This window comes from Manis pentadactyla, chromosome 11 (assembly GCF_030020395.1).
Source record: "Manis pentadactyla isolate mManPen7 chromosome 11, mManPen7.hap1, whole genome shotgun sequence".
In the NCBI taxonomy this organism is placed as follows: Eukaryota; Metazoa; Chordata; class Mammalia; order Pholidota; family Manidae; genus Manis; species Manis pentadactyla.
This window is the reverse complement of record NC_080029.1, coordinates 8589159-8606608: the sequence shown is the minus strand read 5'-3', so window position 1 is coordinate 8606608 and position 17450 is coordinate 8589159. Positions and strand designations below refer to the sequence as shown.

The window sequence follows — 17450 nt, the reverse complement described above, 5'->3', positions numbered from 1 at the left end:
TGATCATCCCCATAGATGCTGAAAAAGCATTTCACAAAGTTCAACATCCATTCATGATAAAAACTCTCAGCAAAATGGGAATAGAGGGCAAGTACCTCAACATAATAAAGGCCATCTATGATAAACCCACAGCCAACATTATATTGAACAGAGAGAAGCTGAAAGCATTTCCTCTGAGATCGGGAACTAGACAGGGATGCCCACTCTCTCCACTGTTATTTAACATAGTACTGGAGGTCCTAGCCACGGCAATCAGACAAAACAAAGAAATACAAGGAATCCAGATTGGTAAAGAAGAAGTTAAACTGTCACTATTTGCAGATGACATGATACTGTACATAAAAAACCCTAAAGACTCCACCCCAAAACTACTAGAACTGATATCGGAATACAGCAAAGTTGCAGGATACAAAATCAACACACAGAAATCTGTGGCTTTCCTATATACTAACAATGAACCAACAGAAAGAGAAATCAGGAAAACAACTCCATTCACAATTGCATCAAAAAGAATAAAATACCTAGGAATAAACCTAACCAAGGAAGTGAAAGACTTATACTCTGAAAACTACAAGTCACTCTCAAGAGAAATTAAAGGAGACACTAACAGATGGAAACTCATCCCATGCTCGTGGCTAGGAAGAATTAATATCGTCAAAATGGCCATCCTGCCCAAGGCAATATACAGATTTGATGCAATCCCTATGAAACTACCAGCAACATTCTTCAATGAACTGGAACAAATAATTCAAAAATTCATATGGAAACACCAAAGACCCCGAATAGCCAAAGCAATCCTGAGAAAGAAGAATAAAGTAGGGGGGATCTCACTCCCCAACTTCAAGCTCTACTATAAAGCCATAGTAATCAAGACAATTTAGTACTGGCACAAGAGCAGAGCCACAGACCAATGGAACAGACTAGAGAATCCAGACATTAACCCAGACATATATGGTCAATTAATATTTGATAAAGGAGCCATGGACATACAATGGCGAAATGACAGTCTCTTCAACAGATGGTGCTGGCAAAACTGGACAGCTACATGTAGGAGAATGAAACTGGACCATTGTCTAACCCCATATACAAAAGTAAACTCAAAATGGCTCAAAGACCTGAATGTAAGCCATGAAACCATTAAACTCTTGGAAGAAAACATAGGCGAAAACCTCTTAGACATAAACATGAGTGACCTCTTCTTGAACATATCTCCCCGGGCAAGGAAAACAACAGAAAAAATGAGTAAGTGGGACTATATTAAGCTGAAAAACTTCTGTACAGCAAAAGACACCATCAATAGAACAAAAAGGATCCCTACAGTATGGGAGAATATATTTGAAAATGACACATCCAATAAAGGCTTGACGTCCAGAATATATAAAGAGCTCACACGCCTCAACAAACAAAAAACAAATAACCCAATTAAAAAATGGGCAGAGGAACTGAACAGACAGTTCTCCAAAAAAGAAATACAGATGGCCAACAGACACATGAAAAGATGCTCCACATCGCTAATTATCAGAGAAATGCAAATTAAAACTACAATGAGGTATCACCTCACACCAGTAAGGATGGCTGCGTTCCAAAAGACAAACAACAACAAATGTTGGCGAGGCTGTGGAGAAAGGGGAACCCTCCTACACTGCTGGTGGGAATGTAAGTTAGTTCAACCATTGTGGAAAGCAGTATGGAGGTACATCAAAATGCTCAAAACAGACTTACCATTTGACCCAGGAATTGCACTCCTAGGAATTTACCCTAAGAATGCAGCAATCAGGTATGAGAAAGATCAGTGCACCCCTATGTTTATCGCAGCACTATTTACAATAGCCAGGAATTGGAAGCAACCTAAATGTCCATCGATAGATGAATGGATAAAGAAGATGTGGTACATATACACAATGGAATACTACTCAACCATAAGAAAAGGGCAAATCCAACCATTTGCAGCAACATGGATGGAGCTGGAGGGTATTATGCTCAGTGAAACAAGCCAAGTGGAGAAAGAGAAATACCAAATGATTTCACTCATCTGTGGAATATAAGAACAAAGGAAAAACTGAAGGAACAAAACAGCAGCAGAATCACAGAACTCAAGAATGGACTAACAGGTACCAAAGGGAAAGGGACTGGGGAGGATGGGTGGGTAGGGAGGGATAAGGGGGGGAGAAGTAGGGGGGTATTAAGATTAGCATGCAAGGGGGGGTAGGAGAAAAGGGAGGGCTGTACAACACAGAGAAGGCAAGTAGTGATTCTACATTTTGCTATGCTGATGGACAGTGACTGTAAAGGGGTTTATAGGGGAGACCTGGTATAGGGGAGAGCCTAGTAAACATAATATTCGTCATGTAAGTGTAGATTAGTGATACCAAAAACAAAACAAAACAAAACAAAAAAAAAGGGCAGTTCCTGTGTGGTAACCTCCAATGAGTTCTACACAAGGGTATAAAGGGCATATAAAAGTGTAGGCAAAGGGTCTGTTTGTGTTTATACAGAAGATCAAAGCTTAATTGGGCTACCCCGAAAATGAACTAAGATACGATATGAAAAAGAGCTTCCAACATCAGCACTCTCTGGAAGACTCATGCCAGAAGATGATCATCAAAAAACCCCAACAAAGATCCATGCACTGCTACAGCTGTAGATGCACTCATCCCACCAGCCCCTGGACTTGCCATGGGAATGAAGGAGATATCTAAGCCGGCCTGTGCATACAGTAAAACAACAAATTTGTCTGGATCTATACTGTTGGAACTCAACCAAGAATTAGGAGAAGTGCAAATTGTAGCGCTCCAAAATCTTACAACTACAGACTATTTACTGTTAAAAGAACATATGGGATGTGAACAGTGCCCAGGAATGGGTTGTTTTAATTTGTCTGATTTTTCTCAAACTACTCAAATTCAGTTAGATAATAACCATCATATCATTGATAAGTTTTCACAAATGCCTAGGGTGACTAACTGGTTTTCTTGGTTTCACTGGAGATGGCTGGTAATTACAGGTATGCTTTGGTTATGTAACTATACTCCTATTATGTTAATGTGTGTGCGCAATTTAAGTAGTAGCTTAAAATCTACACATGCTGAAGTTACTCTACAAGAAGATATGTCAAAGAAATAATCAATCTTCCCATGTTTTCTCCCGCCTGCTACTTCTATAGCTTTTCTTCTTTCTTCCTAATTACAACGAATTCTTAAATAGAATTCGTGCCTCATATCAAATTTACCGAGTATCATAACTCCTCCAAGTGGTAAAGATACCTCAAGACAAATGCTGGGCATAGAAGCCACAGGGCATAAATATGCAAAGAAATAAAAAGCTAACCATTTCAAACAATAAGGCTTCTCTCTCACTTACCAACTTAACATTTCCCTGTATGGCCCCGGAAGATGACTGGTTAGCCAGAGACGGGTAAGATTCCTCAAGGGAGGAACAACCTAAGACAGGCACAGTCGCAGGGGGGTCATCAGGTGAGAAATTGGGGATCAACAGAGGTGAGGCTTAGAACCTCACCCCCCCTGTTCTGAGAGAAATCTTCTGCATATGTGGATGTTTTATTGCCCTTGTCTAGCTTGGATTAACACATAGTCTACAGGCACACACCTGATCATCTACATTTGCTCTCTTACAACACTATGTTTTCTACCTTTATGTTGTATCTACCTACCACTTCAGCATCTTATTAAAAATAATAAAGAGAGAAATGTGGTATCCACATATAAATCAAGTATAAAAATCAAATGTGTATTCATATTTGAACTGACTGTTTATAGTTCATAATGCATGAGCAAAACCAAAAGTTTCTGTGATGACTGCCCTTGTACTGTTCACCATGTAACTTATTCACTATGTAAGAATTTGTTCTCTATGTAAGAACTTGTTTGTTATGCCTCAGAAGATTGGAGACTGACGAAAATTAGGCTTGGGGTGGATTAATGATTGTGCATTGAGCATTGACTCCCCTATACAGAATTTTATTGTTGTTAACAACCATTTGATCAATAAATATGAGAGATGCCCTAACAACAACAACCAAGAAAAAGTACACACTTCCAATTATAAAATAAATAAGCAACCGGGATGTAATGTATAGCATAAGGAATATAGTCAAAATATTGTAACAACTTGGTATGGTGATAGCTGGTACTTAGAATTATCATGTATATAAATGTTGAATCACTGTGTTGTACACCTGAAACTAATGTAATGTAATACTGTGTGTCAACTACCCTTCAATAAAAAATAATTATCTAAAAAAAAAAAAAAAAAACATAAGGGATGTGAACATTCCCCAGGAATGGGTTGTTTTAATTTGTCTGATTTCTCTCAGACTGTTCAAGTTCAGTTGGACAATATCCACCATATCATAGATAAGTTTTCACAAATGCCTAGGGTGCCTAACTGGTTTTCTTGGTTTCACTGGAGATGGCTGGTAATTGCAGGTATGCTTTGGTTATGTAACTATACTCCTATTATGTTAAGGTGTGTGCGCAATTTAAGTAGTAGCTTAAAACCTATACATGCTGAAGTTACTCTACAAGAAGATATGTCAAAGAAATAATCAATCTTCCCATGTTTTCTTCCGCCTGCTACTTCTATAGCTTTTCTTCTTCCTTCCTAATTACAACCCTTAAATAGAATTCGTGCCTCATATCAAATTTACCGAGTATCATAATTCCTCCAAGTGGTAAAGATACCTCAAGACAAATGCTGGGCATAGAAACTACAGGGCATAAATATGCAAAGAATTAAAAAGCTAACCATTTCAAACAATAAGGCTTCTCTCTCACTTACCAACTCTACATTTCCCTGTATGGCCCCGGAAGATGACTGGTTAGCCAGAGACGGGTAAGATTCCTCAAGGGAGGAACAACCTAAGACAGGCACAGTCGCAGGGGGGCCATCAGGTGAGAAATTGGGGATCAACAGAGGTGAGGCTTAGAACCTCACCCCCCCGTTCTGAGAGAAATCTTCTGCATACGTGGATGTTTTATGGCCCTTGTCTAGCTTGGATTAACACATAGTCTACAGGCACACACCTGATCATCTACATTTGCTCTCTTACAATACTAAACTATGTTTTCTACCTTTATCTTGTATCTACCTACCACTTCAGCATTTTATTAAAAATAATAATAATAAAGAGAGAAATGTGGTATCCACATATAAATCAAGTATAAAAACCAAATGAGTATTCATATTTGAACTGTTTATAGTTCATAATGCATGAGCAAAACTGAAAGTTTCTGTGATGACTGCCCTTGTACTGTTCACTATGTAACTTATTCATTATGTAAGAATTTGTTCTACATGTAAGAACTTGTTTGTTATGCCTCAGAAGATTGGAGACTGACGAAAATTAGGCTTGGGGTGGATTAATGATTGTGCATTTAGCATTGACTCCCCTATACAGAATTTTATTGTTGTTAACAAGCATTTGATCAATAAATATGAGAGATGCCCTCACAAAAAAAAAAAAAAAAAAAAAGGACAGACTTCCAATGGTAAAATAAATAAGTAACCGGGATGTAATGTATAGCATAAGGAATATAGTCAAGATATTGTAACAGCTTGGTAGGGTGATAGCTGGAACCTAGAATTATGTATATAAATATTTTATCACTGTGTTGTACACCTGAAACTAATGTAATGTAATACTGTGCGTCAACTACCCTTCAATAAAAAATAATTATCTACAAAAAAAAAAAAAAAAAAGATTGTATATCAATGATACCTTAGTAAAAAAATAGCTGTGTAGTAGAGAAGATAACTACAGAATGTTCAATTTAGACAAGAGGCTAAAAAGAATATTTTATTGTATTAAATAGAGAAAATTCTGAGGACATACAGTAGGAACACATTTAATAATGAGAAACAAAGCTTCTGTAGCATTTTTTATCTTTCTTATAACTGTGTAACATTAAAATACTCGTGATTGCTAAACTTTATAAAGCTGAATATAAAAATGTATTTGTCAAACCAAAGTGGTAAAACTTTACATGTGACTTGTGAATCTCCACCATCTGTCTAACCTCAGAAATCCCTTAGGGGACATGGGTGCTGTCCACTGTGACAGTCTCAGTGAAGGGCACAGCACAAAGTAACTTTTGGCTCCCTAGGGAAATCAGGGGACCTTGTCCTAACCCAGAACTTAGCCATCACTTTGACAAGGTGTTTACAAGAGTATCATTACTACCCTGCACAGCAGGCAAAATCACAAAAAATCATAGCAGGGAGGAAATGCAGTACTTAAGAACTAAAAAAAAAGAAGTGCTATTTTTTAAACAAGACAATATCCAATTGAGTGAAACTGTGCATACAATGAAGAAAATGCTCACAGTTTATACATCTGCCCACATCATCTTCGTCTCTCCTCCTCCAGCTGGGCTCCCTAACCCACAAATAGCAAACAGGTAGTAGTTTATTACAATGATTAACACCACCAAGTCTGGAGACAACAGAGGTAAATTCAAACCTCAGCTCCATCAGTTAGCTGTGTGACCCCAGACCCGCCCTTTGCTTAGGGAACTGTCCTGGGATCATGTCAGAGTTAAATGCAATGATGCTCCTATGAGCTCGGCACAGCTCAGAGATATGAAGTGCTCTTTAAATAACTCCTAAGCAACTACTACCTGCACCACAACTAGCTGGCTATCACAGGATGGGATTAAATAAAGCAGGGGTTGGCAAACTCTCCAAAAAGGGCCAGAAGGAGAATGCTTGGTGGCAAAAGCCTCTGTCCTCTACTTTTCTTTTTACACTCCTCTGGGATTGTAAAAGTCATCCGTAGCTAGAGGCATCAGACAAAAACAGGCATGGCCAGGTCTGACTCTCCGCTAGAGTCTGCCAACCTCTGGCCCAACCAATGAGCCCATCTGTGACACACGTGCGAGGTCAGCCCTCCCAACTCCGGGTTAGTAACATGGAGGGAAAAAGAAGTATTTATCACCATGTCGGAAGCTCTATTTAAAATGCTTTTACTATTCAGATTCAGTCTCATCAAGCAACCTACCACCTCAATCCACACTGAGTGTTTCCACCCTCCCCTCCTTCATTCTCATTTTGACAGTTTTAGAAAAAGAGAAGCAAACATAAACCCAAGTACCCAGGCTCCACACCCAGCCCCACTGCTGACTGGCCAGGGAACACCAGGGAAGTCACTCTTGCAGAGCGTTTCCTCACCAGCAGTAGGAATACAACCTACCTTTACGGGTCACCATACTCTTAGCACAAAGTAAGCACACAACACTTCCTTTGAAAGGAATACAGGTCAAATTAGGTAAGCAGTTTGTGAATTGGAAAGTGCTACACAGCCAAGTGTTGTTACATCCTGCTGCCAACTGCCCCTGCTACACCTTGAACCCCAAGGTCACTTTTACAAACCTGATATCTAAAATGCCTACTGATAACGGGCCCACTCCTGACATCAAGCGCAACAGGGAGACTGGCAATTACCTCTCTTCATTCTCTCAACTACATCTCTTTTTTAGAAAGAGACCCAGTGGTCTTGTTTTTATTTACCCACTAATACATTCCTTACAAGCTCTGCCTCAGTGGTCTCCCCCTCTTGGGACCACAGAGGCTACTTTCATCAGGTAAATGACTGTGCACAGCACTTTTGCCTGTCAGAATATGATGGGGGAAAATGCCTTTAATGAAATTGTAATACATAAACCATAAGTTAAACAACCTCAAACTTCATGCCACATAAAAACAACATCAAAAAAGATTAAGACAGGGAATGCCCCTGCCAACACGTATAAAGGACCAGTTTCACTGCTGCAAGTGAACTGTGAGTTGGCAATGCTTCATAAAGGTCAGGGTCAAATAGTTACAAATCACCAGTTCCACCTCTAACTTCATGCTCCTGTGAACAAAGGAACATTTGTAGGAACATCCCTATAGCAGTGTTTTAGTGGGAGAAATGGAAACTGTCCACCAACAAGGAAATAAATAAATTATGCTATATTCATACAATGAAATACTATGAAACAGTTTAAAATAGATCTACATAAATCAACATGAATATATCTTGAAAAACATAAATTACAGAATGACACATGTAACATGATACCATTTATGTTAGCTTAAAATATAAATAGTATGTTTTGCTTGTGAATGCATATACTTATATAATAAAACTAAAAACATGTACAGAAAAAATATGTATCATCTTCAGGATACTGAAGTCATGGGAATGGGATCAGGTCAGTGATTCCCCTTAAAATTTGTATTTTTTTATACAAATCTGAGATAAATAAAACAAAGTACAAATGTGCTGAGTCCAGCTGGTGAGCACATGGAGTCTGTTCCATCATTCCCTGCTTGCTCCTGTAACGGAACCCGTCTCCCACCAGGCCACTACTCTTCTTGTGAGCCTTGGGGCCCCAGCGCAGCCTGTCCTCTTGCCTTATGCAGACGTCGGCACTCGCTGTCGGTAGCAGCCCCAAACCCCCTCCCAGAGTTCTTCGGGAAAAGCCCAACCACTGAGCGCCCTGTAGGTGAGAGCCAGGCAACACGCCAGTGGGCCCTGGCTGGTCCACACAAGTCCTCACTTACCTCTTTCACAACACTGTAGGCCTTGGCCACCCCTTCCCTCAGGTCTACTGGCTGGTGGGCTAACCGGTGATGGGGAAATCTTTTCATCTTCTTGGGCTCCACAGAAAGGGTACCAGGAGACACCATGTCATAAGCAGTCTCTGCTGCTGCCTGGATCATTTTACCAGAAAGTAAGAAATGAGTCAGAACAAAGTCTGGAGCATTATGCACACTTCCTCTGGGAGTAAGGAAGACCAAAGGAGCTCCCGCACCCTAACACAGGCACTGCGGCAGTGTGTGAGCTCTGTACAAGAAGAATTTATCACTTCTCTAACAAGAACACTAAACTGTAGAGTCAAAACTAACATCTGGATTGACCTGATTTTTTAGTCCCCCCTCTATCCTCTGAGAACATTTTCCATCTTCCAGGTTAGACAACAATGCAGTCTACAAACAACCTATAGCCAACTGGAACTTGATACTGAGTGGAACAAACCTCTACTCTGTTTGGCCTACCATGCTTTCTTTACATTGTGATCTGTTCATGTAACTGTGGTGAAATAAATCCACAGCTTAACGGTTACGATTTACGGAAAATAGGCAAACAAATTTGGCACTGTAGCCCATGCTTTACTGTACTATTTAACACTGGACAGCTAAGCAATAAAAAAAAAGCATGATTATTGAATCATTACAAATAAAAAATCTATTCTCAACGTTTGGTGTTTTTCCACAGTACCATTTAAAAAACAAAATAACCAAATTGTTTTCCAATGGCTCTTCCTCTTTGTACAGATTAAGGCAGGGTACGGAAATATACCTGTATGGTTTGAACCATCCTGTTGGTGAGCTCTAGAGCGGCCATCGCCGTTGAGGTGCCGAAGGAGGCAGCGCCTCTCTGAAATCCTCTGACGATGCGGCCATCCTTCCGGTACTGCTCTATGGGTAGCCAGACCAAGTCCTTCAGGCCTTGCACTACAACAGTCAAGGGCATAGCAGTCAGTAGGAGTGCTAGAGCTCAGATCCCCGCTATCACTATAACTCACCCTGGCGTTTTTAACCCCTGAAAAGAGAGGCAAACTTTGATTGTATGATGACTGCACACATGTTTTCTAGAAAGATGGTCCTCACGTAGACGCTCAAAGAAATCCTGAACCCCAAAAGGGTTAATAATCACTGATCAGGCAAAAAAAAAATGATCTTTTGATTAAAAAAGAAAACTCACCTAATTGTACTAGTGAATGCATAGGCCCAACACCTCCCAGGATTCCAGGTAGCTGGTTCTTCTTAATGTCAGTAAGCCATTCGGTGATTGCATATGAGAATAATTTGTCAACACCTAACAAACTAGAGCAAAAGACTATTAGTATATAGGAAAGAGAAAGAAATTCATAGGTGGAAATAAGTTTGGGGGATATTTTTTTACTTAAAACAAAAGTTATAAATTACAAGGACAGAATATTGTAGATGTTCAATCTGAATAAAACACATCTATATGTACACACACATACACAATCCAATGGTAATGTCAGTAATTCTCACAAGGCTCTGATAGTATGTATATATGTTTCCCACTCTTCTCATTTCTTAACTACTAAAGTTCTCATCTAGGATTAACTCAATGTCCATAAATTGTCACATAGTTCTTGGCTACCTCGAACGATTACCACACAGATTTCCAGTCTTTTCACTAAATAAGCTGAACTGTAACCTTAGGAAATTACAAAAAATGTCATAACTATAGCTATTTTTGAGAAATACTACTTGGTTCAAACTTTGTACTTCTGGTATCTCAGAATAAAAATTAACCACTAATCAGTAAGGATCCTCTAAAAATTAACTTTCTGTAGATAACACCATAAAACAAATTTTGTATGCTTGCTAAGAACACTCAGCTTTTAATTTGTTGTAAACCATCTGCAGTAACTACACCTGAAAGCCTCATATAAAAAGTCTTACCCATGCCGATAAAAAAGCCTCTTCAGCTTTAGTTCCGAGCAGTTTAGCTGGGCCAGACCAATCAAAATGCCAGCTAAGGTACCCTTTGAAATTAAAAAAAGACCAGATTAATCTGTGACTTGAGAGATTCAACATTTAAAATAGTTGCTATTTGGGGAAGTCAAAGCAATATTCACTAATGAAGCTAAAACACTTAAAAGTATTTACAGCAAAAAAAAAAAAAAATACATATTTTACAATACATATGACCCAATTTATATCAAACTGTAGTCATAGGTTCTTAAGAAATTTACTTTACTTTAAAAATGGAATTAAATCTTAAAATCTTGCACTTCATTTCAAACATATATAAAAACTAAGAAAAAGTTTTTAAAAAACTGAGCCCATAAGAAAAAGAAATGAGATAATTTTGTAGAGTATATTTAATACAAAGTTTCCAAACCTGATCCATTGATACGTGTTTGCCATGATAATCAAGTCGAATAGGAACTTCTGATGTGAATCTAAACTCTCTGAAGATAAAGAAAGAAGGGTAGTCATTTAATGCAAAATAACTAGTAACTGAAATTAGATATAAATTAGCTTATTTAACTGGAGAATAAAGTAAAACTATGGAATAAATAATGACTATTTCAATACCTAAATAAAAAGTGTCTTTTAGCTCTACCTTTTCTTAGGGCAGTATAACAACTAAACTGATGTTTGTCATCCCAGAAACTGTATTTACTATTATTGACATTTTCTCACAAAAACCTTTACCTAGCTTATTATATAATGTTTATCTTAGAAAGATTTATTCTGTCAGATATTCTCAATTCAAACAGAGAACAAATTAATAAAAGCAAGCTTCAAGATTGGGCCAAAAAATACAATCAATGCCAATAATTGGAAAGAAAAGAGGTAAGGTGTATTAGTCATGAAGCAGCATCAAGAGCCAGAAAACCTAGACATGGAATTCCAATTTTGTCAGTTAATATGGATGCAATCATGGGCAAATAACCTGAACTCTCTGAACCTAAATGTCTTTGTCAGTAGATTTTACAAATGCCATACACATTGATGAACATATTGAGCATTCTTCAAATTAATGCTTAAACATAGGATATCAACACACAAACACTGGAAACTGTCTAATGCAATCATTATTACACACTGATAGTACAAATCAAACAAAAAGTGCTGGCTTCCAAACTGGAACTTGACACACTTTTTCGTACAGAATTAATGTCTGTGATTATATCCTAAACTATCCCACAGAAGTCCAACTAACTACAGCAAAATTGTAAAGCTGTATCTATGTCAGTCACTACAAGAAGCCTGGGGCCCCAGGTATCCCTCATCTTCCAAAAACTCATCTACATTTGCCTCTCTGGGCAACAGCCCTCGGCACCTGCATCTTCCTTTTTCATTCTTTCTTTTCTCCATGACACGATAGGACAAATCACTATTTTAATTAACTGTAACCTTATAGGGAATTTTCTCTCCTGTTCACTGTACCTAGAACAAAACCTAGTATGTGTATAGTATGTGCTCCATAAATATTTGTGGAGTGGATAAATGGGAGTGGGGTGAGGTTATTAGGCTATCACTCGGAAAATGCTGGATCTGCAATAAGACCTGGTCTGAGTCCTGGCTCAGCAACTGCCTGTGTGGTCTTGAGCAAGGCAAGTCACTTCTCTGGGCATTCACTTCCTCACCTATAAAGTGAGTAATCTGGACAATCTCACTGATCACCACCCCAGGATCCTGTATCCTATAGGAGCTTCTGAGAGTAGAAACAGAAATTTATATGCTATTTTAAATAGTCCATTGAAAAAAGTAAACATTTACCTAAGTAAGTAAGGCTACACATGCTGACTAAAAAGTGTAAAATTCATTGCTTTCAGGACAGAATTGTTAACTATTCAATATCTGTTATACTGGTTATACGGTGTTTATAAGAAACAAATTGGTAGTTTTTGTGTAATTTTTATAAAGTGAGAACTCAAATTATTACCTAGGATGCATAATTCTTTGGCAGAAAAAGTTTTTAAAAACAAAAAGATCAATGTGGGAAAATAATAAAAGATGTTCTTTTTTTTTGGTGGAGAGGTCTAGAAGCACCAGAGATCATCTACCCCAGTATCTTTCCAATTCTCATATTCTGGTTATTTTCTATTTCTTCAGTACACAAGATACTTAAACATGTGAACCCTTTAAAATAGTTACACTGCCCGCTTTGGGCAATACCTAAATACCAAAGACTAACCTCATAACTTAGAGGGAAAGGGGGACCAGTGATGTCAGCAGGGGGGCAGGGAGGAGGGAGTACAGAAAACCAGGGAAGGGAGCGAACGGCCCCTCACATCCCAGTGGCTTTGATCTTCCTTCTTTCTCCTTCCAACAGCTAAGACTCCATCCCCATCACCATGGGCAGGCCGGGAAAAGAAAGGAAGGAAGAATGGATGGGTCTGGAAACAGGGCAACCAGCCATCAGGTGGTAGGCAGCGTCACAGCAGACAGCAGGGCACAGGGACCTAGGTTTCCTGAAGCTGCCAACTCAGCCAGGAGGCTCCGGGTCAGGAAGGACACGACAGTGCCGGGGAAGGGTGGGCAGAGAAACCAGACAGAAAATTCCCACAAGGGAAAAGTGGGGAATGCCAAAGCTGAGAAGTGTACAGGAAAAGGACATCATGTTTGACGAGGTGCATAGAAGCCAGGACAGTGAGTGGGAAGAGAGGGCGAGGAGGAGGAATAAAGAAGCTAGGAGAAAAAGGGGCCTCCTGCCACATAATCAGCAGAGATGAGTCCTGATCCAGGTGCCTATGCAATTGAGGGTGCAGGTCAGGTGGGGCCCCACATGAATAGATACACCAGATTACTGTGTGGTATGCAAAGAAAAGCTGATACAACCTCATGATTACCAGTACATGAACACAGTAAAGAAAAATCTTCAAAACTCCAAAATAACTTCATCTGTTATCAAAATTAAGTGATTTACCTAAAAAAAACAGGCTGATCACTAAATGACACTTCTTCAGCTGAGAAGTCTTCTCCCTCCCCGTTAACCACTTCCACTGAATTGGCACTATCATTTGGTGGAGGCTGCTTTGGCCCAGGGAGAGAAATAACCAGATTTGGCTCCTTTGAGGTGCTTAAATGCCTTGGCAAACTGCAGGTGACATCAGCTCCAGGAGACTTTTTAACTGAAAATGCAATACACACATTTGAAAAATCAGGTATGCTTCTTAAGAACAAACATTCAAATCAATCTAGACTCAAGTTGTTTGGCTACATTTCATTTAATAAATATAATTACTCTCAGAGAGAAAACTTTCACCTTTTAAATTACCGCTTTAATATAAACTACATTTGCATAATTTAACAAAAATAAACACAGAACACATTCATATAAATGAGAATAAATATTTTAAGTACATTCTCATAAAGGCTTTGTAACAGTCATAACCAAGCCAAGTACTTGATATAAACTTTTCAAACCATACATATTTAATACCTTCTGGATCTGGAGCCATTAGAAGCTCTACTTCTGTTGAAAGACTTGTGAAGAAATCCTTCAGGAAGAACAAAGCATCCTAAAATTAAGAGATTTAATTATAACTAAATGGAAGGGGGAAAGGTACATGTATTTCTAAAACTATAAAACAAAGTATATTTTATATTTTACTCATTATTCATATACTACCATTTGAGTCCTTACCCTGTGCCAAGGCACTGTTCCTATTCTTAGTCTCTTTCTCTCACACACACATACTTCCTGATTAATTCTCACAACTCTGAGACAATTTATAGGTATGAAAACAAAGATATATGAGAAGTTAAAAACTACAGCCATTTCTAAATCAAGGTACACTTTAGTTCCTTTAGAAACAGAGCTTCTCATTCTTACTCAGCATTAGTTCCCGCTGTAAACTGGCAGTGGCAATAGGACCTACGTGACAACAGGAGTCAGCATGTGCTGGATACTGACATGTGTCTTACTGTCTTATTTCTGCTTTTACCACTAAATTATATTGCCTTAATACATTTTCTTCATGGGACATGATATTCAAAAATTAAAAATAACTAAAATCACCCATTTAGTGTGCTTCCTCTGAAATTACATAATTACAAAGAATGTATGTCTGTGCCCTGATGTTGTATAGATAAACTATATTTGCCTGTTATTAGCAGCTTCACTTTGCCTACCTCAAACCAACAAATCACTTTGGAGAATATGGAAATTAAATACCTATTCTTTGTCTTCCATTTTTTAAAAAATTCTAAATTAATATAAAACATTAATACTGTACCAAATGCAATGTGAGGGTGAATCACAGGGTCACGATATTTGGTAGCACACCAGAAGTCTAGCAATTCCAAAGGATCTTATCGACTACTAATCACTCTTAACAGAAGTGTTACATGAGGGACTTTGGGAAGATATTTTTCTAGGTAACATGGTGTATGGGAGGCTAAGCGAAGGGACTGAGAACAAGCAGGTAGCTTCAACAGTACTGGAAATACTCTGATTCTGAGTAGGAGAGTGGGTTCATGAATTGTTCATTGTATTATTATGCTTCACACACATTTATGCATATATTTCATATATTACATTACACATTTATAATGTATTACTGTATAGATGTGAGTGTATATCAAATATTACATGTTAACAAAGTTAATAGTATTAAAACTAATTATTTGGCCACTAGGTGGTAATGTTTTAACAGTATAAATATTTTGACTCCATGACTGTCTTTAAAAAAAACACAGAGAAAATTTCAGGTATAAATGTGCTCAGATAAAAAGGGAAACTACCCGGAAGATGACTGGTTAGCCAGAGACGGGTAAGATTCCTCAAGGGAGGAACAACCTAAGACAGGCACAGTCGCAGGGGGGTCATCAGGTGAGAAATTGGGGATCAACAGAGGTGAGGCTTAGAACCTCACCCCCCCTGTTCTGAGAGAAATCTTCTGCATATGTGGATGTTTTATTGCCCTTGTCTAGCTTGGATTAACACATAGTCTACAGGCACACACCTGATCATCTACATTTGCTCTCTTACAACACTAAACTATGTTTTCTACCTTTATGTTGTATCTACCTACCACTTCAGCATCTTATTAAAAATAATAAAGAGAGAAATGTGGTATCCACATATAAATCAAGTATAAAAATCAAATGTGTATTCATATTTGAACTGACTGTTTATAGTTCATAATCCATGAGCAAAACCAAAAGTTTCTGTGATGACTGCCCTTGTACTGTTCACCATGTAACTTATTCACTATGTAAGAATTTGTTCTCCATGTAAGAACTTGTTCGTTATGCTTCAGAAGATTGGAGACTGATGAAAATTAGGCTTGGGGTGGATTAATGATTGTGCATTGAGCATTGACTCCCCTATACAGAATTTTATTGTTGTTAACAACCATTTGATCAATAAATATGAGAGATGCCCTAACAACAACAACCAAGAAAAAGTACACACTTCCAATTGTAAAATAAATAAGCAACCGGGATGTAATGTATAGCATAAGGAATATAGTCAAAATATTGTAATAACTTGGTATGGTGATAGCTGGTACTTAGAATTATCATGTATATAAATGTTGAATCACTGTGTTGTACACCTGAAACTAATGTAATGTAATACTGTGTGTCAACTACCCTTCAATAAAAAATAATTATCTAAAAAAATAATAATAATAATAATAATAATAATAATTATCTAAAAAAAAAAAAAAAAAAAAAGAAGTAGTGTAGGACTAAGAAGTAGTGTAGGACTACCATCTTCTTGTTCAGGACATTTTATGTTTATGCTTGCAACTAATTCCATGTTATCCTATTGAAAACCAATTGAATACTATCTCTTTAGTAATAATTAAAGCTTTATAAGTGGAAAGAAGTTAAGGAAAGTGTACTAGTTGATATCACCTTGGTAAAAATTATAAAAAGAAGTTGTTTTAAAACTCCTGCATCTACATAGTCTTCCTTGCAGAACTCAAGTTCAGGAATCATTTTGGTTGAGTTACAATCAATTTTGCACTTATAAAATAAAAAGCATCTATATTAAAAAAAAAAAAAAAAAAAAGGGAAACTAAAGAGACAGTGGTTTTTGCCCAATTTTACTACAAACGCTCAAAAGATGAAGAGATGCTATCATCAGCTTTTCAAAATGTTCTCAGAATTTTTGATTTTGGTATTTATGAGAAACTCTTTACAACTCAGTAAGACAAACAACCTAATTTTAAAAGTAGCAAGACAAACTCTTCACAAAAGAATAAACAAACGGTGAATAAGTACATGAAGAGATGCTCAGCATCATTACTCACCAGGGAGACCCAAATTAAAGCCACAATGAACACCAGGTAAAATAGCTAAAACTCAAAAGTTTGATACCAAGTTTGGTCAGAGCATGAAACACCTAGAAATTCTGTTTATAATACCCAGCAAAATGAAAACAGATGTCCATAAAAAGACTTGTATACAAATTTCAAATTTCATAACACCTTTATTTATTAGAGCCAAAAACAAGAGAACAACCCAAATGTAAATCAGTAAGTAAACAGATAAATCATGGCATATCCACAGTGAAATACTTCTCAGCAATAAAACTGAATGGACTGCTGATACATGCTCACAGCCATAATGTTGAGTACAGGAAGCCTTCATCACTTATATGAAGGTGTGGGACAGGAAAAGTTAATCAGTGTTGATGGAAGTGAGACTGGTGATTCCTTTGGGGTGTTGAAGGCTGACTACACAAAAGGACATACATAAAACATTCTACACTTCAACTGGGATAATTACTCAAGTGAATTTGTCAAACTCAAATTGTATAGCTAAAACTATGCATTTATTATATGCAAATTATACCTCAATATAATCAATTTTTTAAAACTTCAAAAAATGTGCTTTATTATTTATGCTGAACTTTGACTCAGTTATGTCCAGCTTTAAGGTCC

General features: G+C 37.7%; 1 protein-coding gene across 1 annotated transcript in view; it reads right to left on the bottom strand.

The window, feature by feature from the left end:
- ATG2B (autophagy related 2B) overlaps window positions 1-17450 on the bottom strand; it is a 79838-nt gene that overhangs the window by 11405 nt on the left and 50983 nt on the right. Inside the window, exons 35-41 of the mRNA XM_036882310.2 lie at window positions 13997-14075; window positions 13481-13685; window positions 10943-11012; window positions 10501-10583; window positions 9767-9888; window positions 9362-9516; window positions 8563-8712 (exon numbers count right to left, since the gene is read on the bottom strand). Of these exons, the coding sequence (XP_036738205.2) occupies window positions 8563-8712; window positions 9362-9516; window positions 9767-9888; window positions 10501-10583; window positions 10943-11012; window positions 13481-13685; window positions 13997-14075 (864 nt within the window). The remainder of the gene's footprint in view (window positions 1-8562; window positions 8713-9361; window positions 9517-9766; window positions 9889-10500; window positions 10584-10942; window positions 11013-13480; window positions 13686-13996; window positions 14076-17450) is intronic.